This window comes from Tupaia chinensis, unplaced genomic scaffold (genome assembly GCF_000334495.1).
Source record: "Tupaia chinensis unplaced genomic scaffold, TupChi_1.0 Scaffold000226_1, whole genome shotgun sequence".
NCBI classification, from domain to species: domain Eukaryota; kingdom Metazoa; phylum Chordata; class Mammalia; order Scandentia; family Tupaiidae; genus Tupaia; species Tupaia belangeri.
The window spans coordinates 4,881,732-4,900,486 of record NW_006159701.1 but is presented as its reverse complement, the minus strand read 5'-3'; the positions used below and the strand labels follow the sequence as shown (position 1 = coordinate 4,900,486).

General features: G+C 49.6%; 1 protein-coding gene across 1 annotated transcript in view; it reads left to right on the top strand.

The window, feature by feature from the left end:
- ASCC2 (activating signal cointegrator 1 complex subunit 2) overlaps positions 1–18,755 on the top strand; it is a 59,305-nt gene that overhangs the window by 23,973 nt on the left and 16,577 nt on the right. The window contains 10 exon segments of the mRNA XM_006147910.3: positions 1,161–1,228; positions 2,460–2,570; positions 3,981–4,093; positions 10,699–10,773; positions 12,007–12,114; positions 12,354–12,422; positions 12,642–12,716; positions 14,071–14,263; positions 16,111–16,325; positions 18,686–18,755. The exon segment at positions 18,686–18,755 is cut by the window's right edge and continues 24 nt beyond it. Of these exon segments, the coding sequence (XP_006147972.1) occupies positions 1,161–1,228; positions 2,460–2,570; positions 3,981–4,093; positions 10,699–10,773; positions 12,007–12,114; positions 12,354–12,422; positions 12,642–12,716; positions 14,071–14,263; positions 16,111–16,325; positions 18,686–18,755 (1,097 nt within the window).

The window sequence follows — 18,755 nt, the reverse complement described above, 5'->3', positions numbered from 1 at the left end:
GAGGTCGGTGGGGGGACAACGCAGTCGTTCCTTGCCTGTCCGGAGTAGGAGGTAGCGCAGATGGTCTGGGCGCACCTGCACAGGCTGCAGGATCAGCACCCATCTGGAGTTGGGAGGTGCTGAGCAAGCCCATGCTGGTAAAACTCATCTTTCTGGAATCAGAGAATGCAGTGGCGTCCAGGAAAATGTTTACGGAAAGTCTGGCCACCTAGGGACTTGCTTACTCACCCAGCCCCATCCGGCCTTCTAGCTCATTCTTCTTCAAATCCTCCAGGGTCGGGTGAGGGCTGCAGGGTTATCAAGGAGGAAACCAAGAACAGACCTTCCCAGAGACAGAGGACATCTGTGATAAAATTCAGAGCATTCTGACAATCAGTGAGCCTTAGATGCTAGGATTGAGTGAGACGAGGAACCCTGGCCTCTGAGGGCAGTGGCATTTCTCATTGTTCCCATCATCCTGTCCCCCAGCTAGCTGCAGTCCTCTCTCCCTGCCTGTCTCCCTCCCTTGCCACTTGGGCAGCCAGGGCGCTTGGTCTCTGTTCGCTGCCGCATGCTCTGACCCACGCGCTCGCAGAGATGAGCATCTGACAGGAACAGCTGCGGACATATGGCCGTCTCTCCAGGTCCTTCACAGGCCTCTCACCTTGGAGTAGGCTGGGTTAGTATGGCCAGCAAGTTCAAAAGCACAGGGTAAGAATTTCCAGAGAAATTTCTTGCAGGAGTCTCCTCACATTTTTGGAGGCATGGCCTGGCAAGGATCCTGGATTGTTGCGTCCAGGTTTTTTGAGCAAAGAGATCATATCTCCTGATTTTCCTGGATGACTGTCTCCTACTTCCAAAGCCAATGCTGTCATCCCAGGCACGGTGCCCAAGTGTGATCACTCCCTGGGGATGGCAGGGCGAGCCGGTTTGACCAGGGCAAGTCTTTTATGTAATTCTTGCTAGGCAGAGGTGGTTAAAAGGTTAAATTGTACCGAGCAAGGTCCATCCCCCCACCCTGGGGAAGTTTCTGGGCTGGGCCAAAGCTCAGTGCCAGCAAGGCCCGGGGCCAGGATCGCCCTGGGTCCTAGCCACAGACAGGCCTGAGAAAAGGGAGGAAGGTTCTCTGCACTGCCCCCCCCCCCACACCTTTTCCCATTTCTGCCTTTCTCTTCTTTTAGGAAACATCTTTATGCAACAGCCAAGTTACTATAATGACCTGGATGAGACCATGCCCACCATTCTTCAGGTACCAGCTCTTGAGCCCTGCCCAGGGGAGGGTGAGCTAGGGAGGCAGACTCCTCCTGCACTTGACTCTGTCCCTTGACTATACTCTGAGAACCCAGCCCTTCCCTCTATACCCACCTCCTCAGAAGGCGTCTTTGTCCTACCCTGATCACACCCCTTTGAATTTGCCCTTTTTCCCTCTTGGCCAGGACCGAACTCTAAGGGCTCTTGGCACTCACACAGAGTTTGCTTTGCATTTTGTGTTGTCTGCCCACAGCTATATGCCTCTAAAGATAGCACTCTAAGACACGTGCGTTTCTCAGTAAGAATGTCAAAGTTTTACAAAATTCTTTCAAGAAATAATAATGTTCATTGCAGAATATTTGGTAAGTATTTAAAACCAGAAAGAGGAGAATTATTTCTCTGTAATCCCACATAACCTAAGAAATAGCCACTGTTCACAGTAACTTGTAGAATCGTTGCATCCAGGCCTTCCTAAAGATAGTATTTGCATGATTTTTATCATGGGCTCTGGTTTCTCTTCACTGAAGATTTGTCTTTTATTTCGGTATTTTTCCCATCAATAGCCATATACAGGGGATCCCAAAATCTGTAATAAAGTAAGGCATATCTTTTTTTTTTTTTTTTGAAAAGGTTTTTGCTATAGGGCGCATGCACTCACCAGAAAGAAAGAGTCAGAGAGACAGAGAGTGAGAAATCATTCCCCGGGGGGGATGGCCACGCCACAATCCTTTCCCCTCCATTCTCCTCTCAAGATCTTGGGCACGCACGCACACACACGCGCCCGACGTGAATTTAAGCCACCGGGTCCAGGACTGAACCATGATCAACTACATGGGAGTCCAGTGACATAACTATTACACCAACTGCTGGTCCCTATTTATTTATTCGTTTATTTTAATTTAACTGGGGGTGAGGGGGAGTGAGAAAGCAAGCCGCCAGGTCTGAGACTCGAACTGTAGTTGGCCATGTGGGAATCCAGTGCCTTTAGCCATCATACCACCTGCCAGCCCTGATGTTGTCTTCTCAATCCTCTCCACAATCTCAATAGGAGGAAGCTCTCGTCATCTCCATTTCATGGTTTCTCTTCTGACCCTGCTCTCTGAGAAGGTCATCGTCTAGCCGTATCCGTAGATTCCAAGGCAGTTTTCAGTACTCATCCCCAGCCGTAGGAGGGGGGTCCTTGTCCAAGTCTCATAGCATGTGGGAGAATTCCCTTTTGCCTTTCACAGGTCTTCAGCAATATCCTGCAGCACTGTGGCTTGCAACGAGACGGGGCCAGTGCCACACCCCAGAAACTCGAGGAAAGGAGCCGGTTGACCCCCAGTGACATGCCTCTGCTGGTGAGGTTGCCCTTCAACCCAGTCCCTTTCTGACCTGTCCCTCTAGCCAGAGCCTGTCGGCCCTGAAGCTGGGAAAACTACCGTAACAGGACCCAGCATTCCTTCCCCAGCTCACAGCCCTGGTCGTCATCGCAGCGAGCAGCCATGTATTCCTATCACAGTTTGCAGCATTTTCAGCAAGCTTGTGCTTCTCTCTGGGAGCAAACAGTAGAAAGAACAGAGAATTGGAATTCAGAGAACCAGGGGTCTAGTTCTTTTAACTCAATAGGCTCATTCATGCCTTATTCATTGAGCTATTCATTCTCATTCATTCATTCATTCATTCATTCAGCGGATTTATACTGAGGAGCCCCCAGCATGTACTAGATTCTGTACTCAGCCTTGAGAGTGAAGCAGTGAGCGAAAACAGACGTGGTACTTGTTCTAATGGGACTTAGAGTCTAATTGGGGACAACAGACGAAGGCGAAGATTTAGGGAGGCTGAGCGTGTATCAGGTGTTGTGCTAAGTACCAGAGAGGAGGAGTGAGGCAGCTGTGAGCTGCCCTCCCGGAGCTTGCAATCTCTTGGGGTAATGGCAGTATCTATTTCTAAGAGCTGCCTGCTGGGTGCTGTGGAGAGAGTCCTATTACCCCTCCGAGCCTCAGTTTCCTAGTCTGTAAAACAGAGATCCAAACAGCCTACTTTTCAGAGTCATCAGAGAGTCAGGACAATGTATGGAAAAGCACCCCATATTCTCTATACCCTCTTCAAAATGTAAGAAAAGCATAAGCTTGAGGGCCAGCTCTGTGGCCTAGTGGTTAAGGTCGCATGTGGCGAACCGCACAGTTCAAATCCCAGCCCCTAAAGCTTGAAAAACATGCTGGGTGCATGTGCATGTGTGCCTCAAATCCTGACAGGATGGAGAAATGGAGAAGGGATTACAGTGTTACCATGCCCCTTTGGGGATGCTTTCCTTCTCTCCCTTTTTCCCTCTCTCTCTGTCTCTCCATCTCTCTCTAGCAAGCACACATGCCCTCTGACAAATTTTTTAAAACAAAAGTGTGAGCCTGATATTCTTGACCTTGCTGGGATGTTCCTTCTCTGTGTAGGACCAGAAGTGTTCAGATTCGAGAGTTGGTTTTCTTTCTGCTTAGAGGAGAGAATTACATTAACTTAGAGCTAGGAGTCACCCTAGAGAGCGCTGGGTCTATGGTGGCGAGATCTGAGCTCAGACAGGTTAGGCGACTCGCCCAGATCTCGCTCCTAGGGATAGACCAGCCAGGCCATGCTCAGGACCCCCTGTGTTCTCTTCCCCTTGTGCCACATCCTGCCTATTGGGGACCCTAGTTTTGTCAACTTTGTCCCAGTCCGACTGCAGAGCCATGTGTGGGGACAGAGAAGAATGATCCAGTGTTTTCTCTTGGCAACAGGAATTAAAGGACATTGTTCTCTACCTTTGTGATACCTGTACTACGCTGTGGGCCTTTCTGGATATCTTCCCTCTGGCTTGTCAGACATTCCAGAAACACGACTTCTGTTACAGGTATGGTGGCGGTTCTGGCTGTCGGAGAGCTTCTATTGGGGGGAGGGGTGTGCTATTCACTCTGTGTTTACTGGGTGCTTAGAATGTGCTGGCACCTCTTCCAGCCTGGGATGTAGTGGCGAGGAAGACAGGTACAAATCCTGCTCATTTGGAGTCTGCATTTTCTTTCTTTCTTTTTTTATTTTTTTAAATTTTGCTACAGGGCTCGTGCATTTGCTAGAGAGAGACAGAGAGAGAGGGTAAGTGATAAAGTACCCCCTATGCTGCAGTCCTGTCTCCTCCATTTCTTCCTCCTTTCTGGATTTTGGACACCCACACGCACACCCTGCATATTTTTCTGGGACTCGAACCATGCAGTCAACCATGTGGGATCCAGCCACCTTAACCACCATGTCACCAGCTGGCCTATAGCCTGCATTCTCAAAGTACTTTTCTTTTTTGGATATGAACAGGACAGGGGAGGGGAAAAATACGGCTAAGAATAGGATAGTTTCAGTTCCACTTTGTTTTATTTCAAAGCCCTGTCATGGGCAGGCACAGGGAGTGATTGTCAATCAGAAGTGTCAAAGGACTTGAGCATCTGGCCTAGAGGAGAACACACATGAGAAACAACAGAGGTGCTCCCGCTTGGGGCCTGGAGCAGACCCTTAAGGGAGGTCTTGAAGAATGAGTTGGAGCTTCCAGACGAAGAGATTGTAGTGACAGGAAGGTGATTGTAGGCAGGCGGGTGAAGTGAACCCTGCAGAGGCCCAGGGTGTGTCCAGGGGAGAGGCAAGGGTAGAGTACGACATGAGGCAGGGATGGGGACACCAGTAGCAAAATGAGTGGTAGCAATAAGAAACTCCTGGTAAGTCAGTGAAAGTCAGACTCAGGAGTGAATGTGCTAGCCGGGAGGGGGAGGGCGGTGCTTTATCCTGCAGGCGGTAAGCTGGATGCTTTTATCCAGAAGTCATAGAGCCTCCTGGGTTAGATCAACCCTGCTGGGTTAGATGAACAGACGAGGGGGAGAATGAGGGAGGCCCACTTTGCCCACTTAGTGCTATGAGCATCTGTTCCCAGTGCAGGAAGAAAGGGGTGTCCAGGGTCCAACTGCTGTAGTGCAGCAGTAATGCGAGTGCCCTGGAAGGCTGGAAACCATATGGTAGACCATGGGTTCAAGTCCACTGATCGGCCTGAAACACTCTAGGCATGTGTGCATGCTCCCAGGAGCTGGGAGAGTTGGAGAAAAGGAATGAATTGCAGCCTGACAAAAGGTTATTTTGGGTGTCCCCCACCCCACGCCCCCTTGTGTATGTGCACACACTCTAGCATAAAACAGAAACCAGAAACAAGAAAGAGTGCATGGGCATGGCACGAAGGGGCTGGCAACCCGCACATTGCCTGGCAGTGACGGTGCTGGCCGTTTCTCAGTGCCTCTGTCTGTCCCTTTTGCCAGGCTTCTCTCCTCCACATTTGCAGGGGCTTCTGGGAGCTGCCCATCTCCATCCACCCAGCCGTCTATCCATTTGGTCATTTACTCACCCATTCAACAAAACATTTATCTAGTGCCGACATGTGCCAGGGATGGCAGCTGGTGCTGTGACCTCTCCTTGGTCTCAGCTGAAAACCAGACATTAGGATTGATGAGCCTCCCAGAGACTGTGGGGATGCAGTGCTGATCGGCAGTGACATACCTAGCACTGGTCAGGGTTAGGATAAAGTGCTGATCAGCCCCGACAGAAGGGGACGTAGCTACCCACATTGAAAAACAAGATCTTTTCTCATGATAAAAGGAGCTCCTGCTTGTGGGCAATTTGGAAAACATAGAAACATAGGGAATAAAAATCATCATGAAAGTTTGTATTATTACTTGACCTTCGTACCTAGTTTTTTTCCACTTGTCATAAGCATTTTTTCATTTTGTCGAAGTGACTCCCCAAATATGGCTCAGATGGCTTTTGAAAGGGTCTTTGAAGATGGGGATGGTAACTTTGGGAAAATAACTTTCCTGCAAGGGACAGAGGAGGCAGGGGAGAGTGCACCCTTCTCTGAGTGAGGAGGAAGAAAGAGAAACACTTCTGATCGAAAGTGACACTGCCTTTGACCCACAAACAGCCTGGGGCCAGCCCAGCCTGTTCAGGCCGTTCTGGAGGATAGGAATGCCCCAGTTCCCGAGAGGGGTTACGGTTGGGCTAGCACTGGTGTGGTTAAGGTGGTTGTTTCCTGGAGCCAGTAGTGGCATCATGGTTAAGGCACTGGACTCTCACATGGTTGACCACAGTTCGGGTCCCGGACCTGGCGGCTTAAACTCATGCTGGGTGGTGCGTGCGTGTGCACACCCAAAATCCCGAGAGGAGAATGGAGGAGAAGGGATTTCGAGGAGAAGAGATTGCGGTATGGCCATCCCCCTAGAGAGTGATTTCTTGCTTTCAGTCTCTGTCTCTCTGGCGAGCTCACACACCTGGTAGCAAAAATCTCTCAAAAAAAAGAAAAAAAAAAAGGTAGCTGGATCCCCCACCTGGCCAAACGATTTGGACTTGAAAAACACATCACCTGTATGTATGTACATGTCGAAAATCCGAAAAGAAGAAATGGAAAAGGGATTACAGCATGAGTATCTCCCATAGGGATTGTACTTTTTCTCTCTCTCCCTCTTTCTCTCTCCCCAGTGAGTTTATGCACCCTCTAGTAAATTAAAAATGAAAATTTAGGGGCTGGCAGGTGGTGTGGTGGCGAAGGCACTGGACTCCTGCACGGCCAACTGTGGTTCGAGTCTTGGACCTGGCAGCTTGCTTTCTCACTTTCCCTCTCTCTCTCTTTGGTCAAATTAAACACTACTAATAATGACTAAAATAAAATAATTCTTTTTAAAAAATGAAAATTTAAGAAAGTAAAAGGGTTTATGTCCCCCAGGTATCTCTTTCTCTAACCCTTCTCATAACAACCTTCTCTCTCCTTCTCTCACATCTACGTAAGTATATCTGAGTTTATCTCTTTCTGTCCTTTAATTTTATGAATGAATAATACACTCACAATGTTCAAAACTCCAGATGTTTAAAATACACAGTGGAAAATCTCCCTTTCCTCCTTCTTCAGTTCTTTTCCTCACAGACAACCATTGTCATTAGCTTTTTTTAAAAATTATTTATCCATTTGTCATTATTATTATTATTATTTTAATTTGACCAGAGAGAAAGAGAGAGAGAGAGAAAGGGAAAGTGAGAGAGCAAGCCACCAGGTCTGGGATTCGAACCATGGTTGGCCACGTGGGAGTCCAGCACCCCTAACCACCATACCACCTGCCAGCCCCCATCATTAGCTTCTTGGTGGAATTTTTCTGATATATCTATACATAGGCATATATAAGGGTCTTCAAAAAAATTCATGGAACATACATGTGAAAAACTATGCATAGATATAAAAAATTGCTTGTACCAGAATAAACTTGTTCTTTAATTCCATTTTGCTATGAAACTTTTTTAATTGCCAGAAGGTTTGTGTTCTTGCTAGTGAGAAACAGAGACAGAGACAGACAGAGAGAGGGAGGAAGCACCCCTGCCCCAGTGAGGTATGGCTATGCTGTGATTCCTTCTTCTCCACCTTTAACCTGTCAGGACTTTGGGCATGCACACATGCATGCCTGGAGTGTTTCCAAGCCACCAGTGCTGGGATTCGAATTACTGTTGGCCAGGTGAAACCTGGCTTACTTAACCACTATGCTACAGGACCAGCCTTCCACGAACTTTCTGAAATCCTCTTGTACAAGCAAATATACACATTATGTATCTCACCCCTTTTTAAAAAATGTAATGCTGGCATATCATAAGTACCGTAAGCAGTTTGCATTTTCCCGTTTGACTTAATGTTGCTTTTCCCATGCATAAATCACTCTCTGTCTTTGATGTGGCTGGGTACAATTCCGTTGTACATATGGGATACCCGACCCCATAGATGGGCCTTTAGGTTTTTTTCATTTGTTTGCTATTACCACAAAATGCTAATGGTATCGATACACAGAACACCTTGGCACACACGTCATTTTGCACCTTTACAAGTATATCCAAGGAATAATTCCTAGAAGTAGAATCGCAGGGACAGATGGTATGTGCTTTTAAAATTTTCATAGCTCTTGCCAAATCGCCCTCCACAGGGGTTGTTCTCATTTACCCTCCCACTAGCAAGGTATCTTGGCAACAGCCAAACCTGTGTGGGCCAAACTGCCCTTGCTGTCCTCTCTGGTGCCATGCTGTGGGCCTAGAAGGCCTGCCTCTTTTGGCTTAGTTTCCCTGTGGCGTATGGCACTACAGTAGCAGAGATGTTGCCAGAAACCAGGCAGATGACAGCCCAATGTTTACAGAGCACCTGCTACAAGCTTAGCACTGTCCTAGGCTCTGAAGCTGCAGATCTAGCTTTGGGAAGCTTAGGATGTAGGGAGGAAGAATTACACCACAGGAAAAAGGCAGCTGCATTTTCAATTTTCTGGGCAATATTTTCAAAGTACAGAGCATCTACGTCCAGGAAGGAGGACTCTATGGTGAGTGTGATCAGGAGATCCACAGGGAGGAGGTGAGCCTGGAATGCTGCTTGGAGGAGGGAGGGGAAGAGGGGCAGAAGGGGGAGGGATGTGGCCAGCAGCATTAGCCTGAAAGGCAGCCAGAGGGCTCTGGTGCACTGGTCTCTGGGAAGACGGGAGCTGTGTGACTGCGGTAGAGAGTTCAGATCTGAGTTGGAAAGGGGTGGGTGGGGAGTCGCCAAGGCTGCAAAGAACCAAAGCACAGCACAGATCCTGTGCTAGGTACAGATGTGCCAGAGAGAGAAATTATAGGAGGGAGGGAACACCCTACAGTTTTTGTTTATTAGTATAATTATATTTCTTTGAAGATGTTTTGATATATATGTCATTCTTTTATTTTAGAGAAGTTACAGAAATAATGCTGCTTAACTCATAAAACCAAAAATACTGTTCATTTAAATCATGGGTCAGCCCCATGGCCTGGTGGTTAAGGGAACCAGATCCCACATGGCCGACAGAGCAGTTTGAATCTTGCACACCGCGGGAGGCTGGCAGGTGGCATGGTGGTTAAAAGCACTAGACTCCCACATGGCCGGCTGCAGTTAGAGTCCTGGACCTGGCAGCTTAGTTTTTCATTTTCTCTCTGGTCAAATTAAAAAATGATAATAATAAATAAACTTAAATAATATTTAAAAAAAAAAAGATAAGAAAAACACAAGTATGTGTGCATGCTCAAAATCCCAACATGATGGAGAAATGGAGAAGCGATTGCAGCATGACTACGTCCCATTGGGGGAGGTGCTTTCTTCCTCTCCCTCTCTCTTTTTCTGTTGAGCATAAATGCCCTCTGTTATTTAGCCTATTTTTAAATGCCTTTTTTTTTAAATGCCAGAGGGCATATGCACACACCAGAGAGGGAGAAAGCACCCCAATGGGGCATGGTCATGTCACAATATCCTCTCCTCCATTTCTCCATCCTGTTGGGATTTGGGGCATGCACACACATGCATTCAGCATGTTTTTTAAGCTGTTAGGGCTGAGATTCCAACCATGGTTGTCCACGTGGGATCCAGCCACCTTAACCACTAGGCTTGTGGCTGGCACCACTTAAACTACTGGGTTGGCGATGCATTTTCGCACAGAAAAACACATCATGACTTTTCTGATGACCTAATATTTTGAATGAGCACAAAAATATTGTGCTGACATTTTCATGTTAAAACCATTTTTAAGATTCTAAATCCTGCCAAAACAGTTTTGGTTACCCAACTATAGCGCTTCCCCTTGCCCCATCTCATAACTAAAATGGGAGTGGTTGTACACTTCTGTCCATATGAAGCTGGCAGGTGTTTTTTTAAAGTTTATTTATTTATTCCATGAAAGAGATAGACAGGCAACCCAATAGAGTCCTCACACCATGACTGCCCCAGCCTCAGCCAGCCCCGATCACAGGCACAGGGCATATATAAGGAGGTCCCACGACTGAAACCTGAGGTCTCCCTTCGCCATCATCTGACCCCAAAGCTTGCAGTTTTTAAATAAGAAAGAAGAGTAACCTTGTACCTGTTGTTCAACCCAGGAAGTCTGGTGGCTCTGTTAGGGAGAGCCTATGTGGGGGCCAGCCCGTGATGTGGTAGTTAGGGTGGCTGGATCCCACCGTGAGTCCTGGACTCAGCAGCTTCAAAAAATACACTGGGTCTGTGAGTGTGCCCAAATCCTGAGAGGAGACTGGAGGAGAAGGGATTGCGGCATGGCCATTCCCTGAGGAGTTCCTTCTCGCTTTCTCTTTCTTTTTTTCTTTTCTCTCTCTTTCCCGAGTGAGAACATGTGCTCTTATAGCAAAAACTTTTTTAAAAAAAAGAAAGAAAGGAAAGGAAAGAAGGAAAGGGTGAGCCTATCTGGGCCTAGATGGTCCCTTCCTGTGAAGCTGTTCCTACGACCAGCCACAGTGGGTCAATCTTGGGTGGGCTTGGGGAAGAACCAGAGTGGTCCTGGGAGAGAATAGCAGGAGGAAGAAAGGGACCTTCCCGCTCGCTTGCGTGTGCTTTGACTTTCTAGCACAGTGTGGCACCTGTGAACTAATCCAGCCTTTTACCTGTGTGTGTCTCCACAGACTGGCTTCCTTTTACGAAGTGGCAGTTCCCGAAATGGAGTCTGCAATTAAGAAGAGGAGGCTTGAAGATAGCAAGTGAGGCGGGGACAAAACTAAGGATGCTGTGTGGGAAAGATTGGCCGGTCCTTCCCAGGGTTTTCTGTCCTTTTTTTTTTTTTTTTTTTAGAACTATTTATTTATTGGAAGACCAGCAGGTGGTGTGGTGGTTAAGGCGCTGGACACTCTCACATGGCTAACCATGGTTCAAGTCCCAGACCTGGTGGTTTGCTTTCTCACTTTCTGTCTCCCTCTGGTCAAATTAAAATAAATGAACGAATAAATAAAATTTTAAAAAACTTTATTCCATTTTATTTGTAATTTTTTTTTTTCCATTTGAACAGAGGGAAAAAGAGAGAGGGAAAGTAAGAAAGCAAGCTGTCAGATCTGGGACCCAAACCACGGTTAGCCATGTCGTAGTCCAGCACCCCAATCACCATGCTACCTGCTGGCCCTAGGGTCCCTTCTAAGACAAGGGAGTAGGACCACGGGTCAGGTACTTCGGACTTGTGTGTCTCTACCTAGTCCGGGTAAAAATTAGCCCTTGCTTTTTTTTTTTTTTTTTGACTTTTAAGATTTTTTTTTAGTATGTCAGAGAGTGCATGCATGCACACAATAGAGGGAGAGAGAGAACCCTCCCCCCCACTGCAAATAGAGCCTGGTGATGCCACAATCCCTTTTTCCCCAGTTTATCCCAATGGGATCCTGGCCATGTGTGTGAATACTCAGTTATTTTTCAAGTTGCCCAGGCCCGGAATTGAACCCTGCTCAGCCACGAGGAATCCGGCTTCCTCTGTGTAGTACTTAATCGCTGCTCTATGGGACTGGCCCTCTTAAGAATTTTTTTAAACAAGTGCTCTCTAAGGAATTGTGTGGGGACCTGTGGAGAAAGATTATCACCAGAAAAGGGTTTCCAAATAGCACAAAGAAGGTTTGTCCCAAAGTCCTGCTTGTGCCTAGGCAGTTATGTCTATGAACATAGTATCCCCCAAGTCCTGGCAGCTAATATGATGGCTGAAGCCTGCATTTAAGTCCTGCTCTCAGCTCCTGCTCCAAGCTCTCAGTGACCGGCCTGCCAGCCCTGAACTACTGCTTGAACTGAGGAGCACCCTAGAACCAATGGCTCCTCAGGCTCTATAGCCGTTGGCCGGCAGCTCTCAGCAGTGAGCTGGGAGACCTCAGCCCCAGGGAGGCCCCTGCAGCTTCAGTAAGAAGTCCCTTTGGTGCCTTTTGTCTCTTAAACCTGTTCTTTTGTCCCTCTGGCCTTCCAAGGCTTCTAGGTGACCTGTGGCAGAGGCTCTGCCATTCCAGGAAGAAACTACTGGAGATTTTTCACATCCTCCTGAACCAGATCTGCCTCCTTCCCATCCTAGAGAACAGGTGAGCCCTCTGGAGCTGCCTCCCAGTGGAAGGGCCCCTCCTCAAGCTAGCAGGAAGCATCCCCATTACCTCCTCTCACCTCTCAACCTCTGGGGTTGGCTGAGCAGAGATGGGAAACTGAGACAAATACCTCTTTTCTCTAACTGGCCAGAGCCTTGCAGGGGGGCAGGGTGGGCATGGAAGGGAGCTGCAGACCTTCTGGCATTGCATGGGCTCATCTTCCCGGTGTCCTGTTCCAGCTGTGACAACATTCAGGGCTTCATCGAAGAGTTCCTTCAGATCTTCAGCTCCTTGCTGCAGGAGAAGAGGTGAGTGCGGCTGAGCAGGGGCCAGCAGTGGGACAGGCCCACGGGCCTCCCACCAGTCCCCATGAAGACTTCCATAACAGAGCCCCTGCCACATGCTCACCACTGCTTCAAGCTTCTGGCAGTTGTGGGTGGGTAGCAGACAGGGGGTGACCTACAGCACACACTGTACCCGTGGCCCCAACCCTGTCCCTCTACCCTATCCGCTCTCTTCACCGGCAGGTTCCTCCGGGACTATGACGCTCTCTTCCCGGTGGCGGAAGACATCAGCTTGCTGCAACAGGCCTCGTCAGTCTTGTATCCTTCTCCTGCGGTCCACAGGGACGTGGCCCAGCTGGCCAGGTCAGAGATGGGCTGCTGAGACCCAGGGAAGCAGAGTGAAATTGAGCCCCAGAACACACAGGTCCACCAGCTACCCCTAGAGGCCTGCCAAGGCCATATGATCCCTTTTCTAGGAGAGATGACTGCCCTGATACTCAGGGCAGGAGATGTACGGTCCTGCCTTCTCTAGGTGCTCCTGGAGCCTCTGGGTCTGTGTGACCAACATGGACTCAGTCCTGCCCTCATAGGCCTCACTGTGGGAGGGGAGGTGGCCAAGTGACGTGCAATTGGCCAGAGCACCATATGGGAGGGATTCCAAGAGCCAGAACCAGAGGAGGTGCCTCAGCCAGTGGTGCTCAGGTTGGGATGGAAGCAATGTCAGATGGAAGCTGTGTTCCAGCTCAGAGCTGCAGAGGGACAGAAGATGGCCAAGTCAGGACTGAAGGACAGGGGTTACCGCTGGGGAAAGGACAGAGCAAACAGGCCCTCTGAGGAGCCTACAGACAGTGTGGTTACAGTGCGGGGTTTGACTGTGAGGGAGGGGCCTCTGGGGGGCCGTGGCAGGTATACTGGGGCCAGCAGCCCTGTACAGCCTTGGGGGACCTCACTAGGTAGTTTGGGCTGTGTCCTGTAAGCACTGGCGACTGTGGAAGGCGGTGAGGCAGGTCACATGGACAGTTCTGTACTTTAGAAAACCCTCCTCTGGTGCAGGGAGGAGAATGGACTGACCTGGGACCCCATGGGGCCCAGGGGCCAGCAAGGAGGCTGCTGTGGGATTCCTGGCCCAGGTGAGGAGTGTTTAGACTGGACGTGGAGCGAGGGAGTCTCAGGTGACTCTCAGATTTCTGGCTTGGCACAGTGCTGGGAGCGGTGGGGAGGGAGGAACTGACTGAGAGGCACAGGCCTGTGGGCCATTTTGGTGGCAGGGCTAGGTTGCTCAGTCCTGCCTCAGGGACCCCCAGCAGATTCCGAATGCCTTCAGCTGGATGGACAGGAAGCCCCATGGCAGTGGCCTTGTCAGGTTCTTGTCCTCATAGCACAAAAGAGCTGCTGGTTCATCCAAGTGCCATGTCTCAGGACACTGATGGCAGCCCCCGGCCCACCCACCCAGAGCAGCTTTCTGCTGAGTGGCAGGTACTGGGCCGTGAGGCACTTGTGGCATGGTCTGTCCTGTTTTCCCACGTGACCAGGTGCCTGTGGTGCTCATGGGCGCAGCTCAGAAAGTCCCTGGCAGAAGCCGTGTGGCGGAAGGCCTGAGAAATTCCACTACCTCCGAGCTGAGGAGGCAGAGAATGCTGTGGAGGATGGACCCCTTAACACGCCATCACAGAGATGAGACACGGACCGCCTACATTCTCCAGGCAGTCGAGAGCGCATGGGAAGGAGTGGACAGGAGGAAAGGCACGGATGCTAAAGCCCCACTGGGAGCTGAGGATCGTCACGGGGAGCCCAATGGGGTCGCCGTTTCTGCAAAGCCAGCCAGTCAGACGTCCTTGCAGCTGGAGAATTCTGAGGATGAGGAGGTGTGTCGGGTGGCGCTCTCCCCTCTTCTCCACCCCCTCCGGGCCCCATCTGAGAGGTGGGGCAGCGGGAAGCCTCTCTGTTTCCACACGCAGGGACAAAGGTTTCTTTTTTAAATGACAACATCAAGTTCTGTTCAGCTCTGTGCAGCCTTTGGAGGGTCCTGAGCCAGCCGAAGACCTGCTGGACAGGCCGTGAGAAGTGAACAAGTTACACTAGCCACCAAAGCCTCAGTTTCCCCTCTGTAAAACAAGAGGTGAAGCTTTTGAATAGGAATCCTCCCCAGAGCTCTCCTCTAAGCAGATAAAAGTGGAACTTCTGGCCCAGCTGCTGTTGCACGCACTGGTAAATGCTGTTACTAGACAGACTGAGGCCACATGGGAGGCAGGTTTGATTCCTGATCTACCCTAAAAAGCCAAGTATGGTAGCATGTGCTTGTAGTCCCAGTTACTTGGGGAGCTGAGGCAAGAGGATCATGATATAGCAAGACCCTATTCAAAAAAAAAAAGGAGCTCCTTTGGTCACCGGAAGCAGTACCAGGTCCTACCCCTTGGCCTCCCCAGAAACCCCTCCATGTGACTAGAGGGCTCCTCGACCTCAGAGCTGGGGAAACCTCAGATCTTGTGCTTTCTCTCCAGAACCGGCTGTGTTGTGGCTCCACTGATTGGTTGCGGAGCTCAGGCCCCTCCCTGTGTGGTGGGAGGCAGCCTGCCATAGGGATTAAGACCACAGACATGGCTCTGGCCACCCAGGGGTGTCTCCTGATTCTGTCGTTTGCCAGCTGTATGGCCATAGGCCTGTCACTCAATGGAGCCTTGGTTCTTCTTCTGTGAGGAGAAGATAGACAACGGTGCCCACCCCCACAAGGCTGCTGGGGTTCCCAGAGCTGCTGTGTGCAACACTCTGAGAGCTTGGCTGGCCCTCGATGCTCCATGAACAAATGCTACTGTTCTTCTTGTTCTCCAGATCCTTGGAGAAGGACAGTCCCCTCCACCTTTTCGCACCCTCTTCTCCATCTGGTGGCTTTTTTTTTTTTTAAGTTTACTTGTTTTTTTACATGAGAGAGAGACAGATAGAGAGACAGGCACCCCCAAAAGGGTCTTCACGTCACTCTCCACCTCCATTCTCAGCCATGCTGCATCAGTGCATTCCTAGCAAGCTTGAGGTCTAGAGACACGAACCCTGGACCTTTCTCATGGGGGTTCACTTGCGTTACTGCTGTGCTCCTGCCTGCCTCCCACCCCTTTTGGCTTTTTGTCTGAGTCATGGAGGGTTTTTATTGTTGTTTCAATTTGTAAATTTCCTTAAGTAAAAAGCCTAACAGAATTAAGCCACATTGAGCAGTATGTAAAACAAATTCCCTTGACCAGAGAGAATGTAATTAAAGGGGAGTAATTGCATACAGTCTGGACAGGTGGTTGCTATTCCCCTCCAACGTGAGTAACTTGGAGTTGGAAAAGGCCCTTGATTAGCAGAAACCACAGCCATTCATGGAGGGCCTAGTCTGCACTGGGCACTGTGCTCGGTGATTTATGTGCATCATCTCTTTGAGCTATTGTGCATCATCTCCACGAAAGTGGCAGTCTGCCTGGTTTATAAGGAAGAAACAGGTTCAGAGAGGGCAAGCACCTGCCTAGAGTCACACAGCCAGAAGAGCCTCCTTTTTCATAGAGGAGGAAATGGAGGCTCATGGAGATTCCAATCCCTTGGCCGAGGCCCCACAGCCAGAAGGAGCAGGGCCAGGACTCAAATCAGGCCTCCCAGGGCCGAATCTGGTGCTGTCTGTCGCCCATTGCCCTTTCTGCCTCCTGGCTTAATCTTTCCTCCTTTATTCTGGCTCTTGCTACAGTGCTTGGGAGCAGCTGCTGCCCTGGGCCCTGCTGTGTCTGGCGTGGAGCTGGACTCGCTCATCTCCCAAGTGAAGGACCTGCTGCCAGACCTCGGCGAGGGCTTCATCCTGGCCTGCCTGGAGCACTACCACTACGACCCGGAGCAGGTGATCAACAATATCCTGGAGGAGCGCCTGGCCCCTGCCCTCAGCCAGCTGGACCGCAGCCTAGACAGGTGGGAGGGGCAGGTGGGAGGAGGCCTGTGGGTGGGGGGCCCTCCACTGCCTCCACTCTTCCTTCCCATGGGATCCAGGTCTCAGCGTGCTCTCTTTCCCCTCCAGCAGTGTTTCCTAACCTCTTAAAGTAATGCCCTCTTAGAAAAACATACATAGACAGGGTCTTTAGCAAGTTCATGGAAAATACATATTATAAAAAAACCATGCATGGATTCTCAATTTTTTCACACCAAAATAAATTTGTACTTTAATTCTGTTTTTCCACAAACTCTTTAAAGTCCCCTGGTGAAAACCTTAGGCCGTCCAGGAGGTTCTCACATACCCCTTGGAGGACTGAGTGTGCACACTTAGACGGCCCACACACCCCTGAGGGAAGACAGAGGATGCAGCAAAAGATGCCAAGCCCTTCTGAGCAAACTAAGTTACTGACCCGCCCTGTCCTTGTCACCTTCCCAGCAGATTCCTGAAGGAGGACCCCAAAGCTTCTCACTTCCTTTATACCTAGCCTTTCTTTTTTTTTTTGGAGGTTTTGCTATAGGGCGTGTACGCTCACCAGAAGGACAGAGAGAGACAGAGAGACAGAAAGCAAAAAATTAGCCCCCAGGGGGGATGGCCACGCCACAATCCCTTCTCCTCCATTCTCCTCTCGGGATCATGGGCATGCACGCACATGTGCCCGGAGTGAGTTTAAGTCACTGGGTCCGGAACTCAAACTGCAGTCATCTACATAGGAGTCCAGCGACATAGCCATTATGCCAAATGCTGGTCCCCCAACCTTTCTTGTTTTTTTTTTTTCCTTTAATTACTAGAAGAAAGAAAGGAAAGTGAGAAAGTACCTTCCAATGGGGCATAGTCATGTCCCAATCCCTTCTCCTCCACCTCTCCCTTTTTTGGGGATCTTGTACATGCATGCACACATACCCAGTATGTTTTTCTTTTTTTAAAGAATTATTTTATTTAATTTTATTTATTATCATTATCAAGGCATGTGTGCTCTCCAGAGAGAGACAGGTAGAGAGAGAGAAAGTGAGAAAGCAAGCCACCATGTCTAGGACTCAAACCACAGTCGGCCATGTGGGAGTGCAACACCTTAACCACCGCACCACCTGCTGGCCCCTCTGATGTGTTTTTCAGGTCGCCAGGTCTGGGACTCAAATCATAAAGTTGGCATATGGACAGTGGGCAGATCCCTGTGTAGGATGCAATATGTTAACCACCATGCCACCAGCTGGTCCCATAGCTAGCCTTTCTGAGTTCAGCTCACTGCCACTCTGAAGGCCCCACGGAATAATAGGACCGAGTTCATGAATGGGCACTCCTTCCGTGAACAAATGTATTTACCGAATGAATGAGTGAAGTTAAGTCCTCAGCCTTCTTGTGCTCCTTTGTGTTATGCAGGTGAGAGCACTGAGGCACAAAAAGTTAAGGGACTGGACCCAGTGGCTTAAACTCACACCGGGCGCATGTGCGTGCGTGCCCAAGATCCCAGGAGGAGAATGGAGTAGAAGGGATTGTGGCATGGCCATTCCTCTGGGGGATGATTTCTCTCTCTATGTCTCTCTCTGTCTTTCTGGCAAGCGCACATGCTCTATAGCAAAAACCTCTCCCCCCAAAAAAAGAAAAACATGTCAGTGCATGTGCACACATGCCTAAAATCCCAGTAGGATAATGGAGGGGGCTGCAGTGTGGCCATTCTTCCTGGGGAGATGATTTCTTGCTTTCCCTCTATCACACTCTCTCTGTGTCTGCCAAGCACACACACCCTATGGCAAAAATTAAACAAAAACAAACCTGTGTGAATGGCATTCAGGGAATGGGAAGGAGCTTCATTTGAGGTGTGGCTGCTTACCCAAGCAGGGACCAGTTAGGGCAGGGCCTTGTCTGCCCTCAAATTTTTTTTTTTTTTTAAATTTGCTATAGAGCACGTGCACACTTCAGAAAGAGACAGAGAGCGGGAAAGTGACAAAGTGGCAAACATGGCAGTGAGTGTGCACACATGCCTAAAATCCCAGTAGGATAATGGAGGGGGCTGCAGTGTGGCCGTTCCTCCTGGGGAGGAAGTACAGCCACAGTGAAGTTCCTTACCTACCGTTCTTTTGGGATTTCGGGCATGTACACATGCCTGGCATGTTTTTCAAGCCACTGGGTCCAGGACTGAAATTGCATAGCCAGCTGTGTCTGATCCAGCTGTCTTCACCACCACCCTACTGGCTGGCTCTCCTTAAAGCTTTTTAGGTGGTGCCCTAGGTATGACTGTGAAAAATCTTGATGGATGTAGCAGGGCAGGGGGGAGTGGGGTGCAGGTAGGAATCAGCTGGCAGGGCCTACTTGAATTGACTTCTCTATCACCTCCCCCCAGACAGATGAAACCAGACCCAACACCCCTAGTGACGTCTCGTCACAACGTCTTCCAGAACGATGAGTTTGAT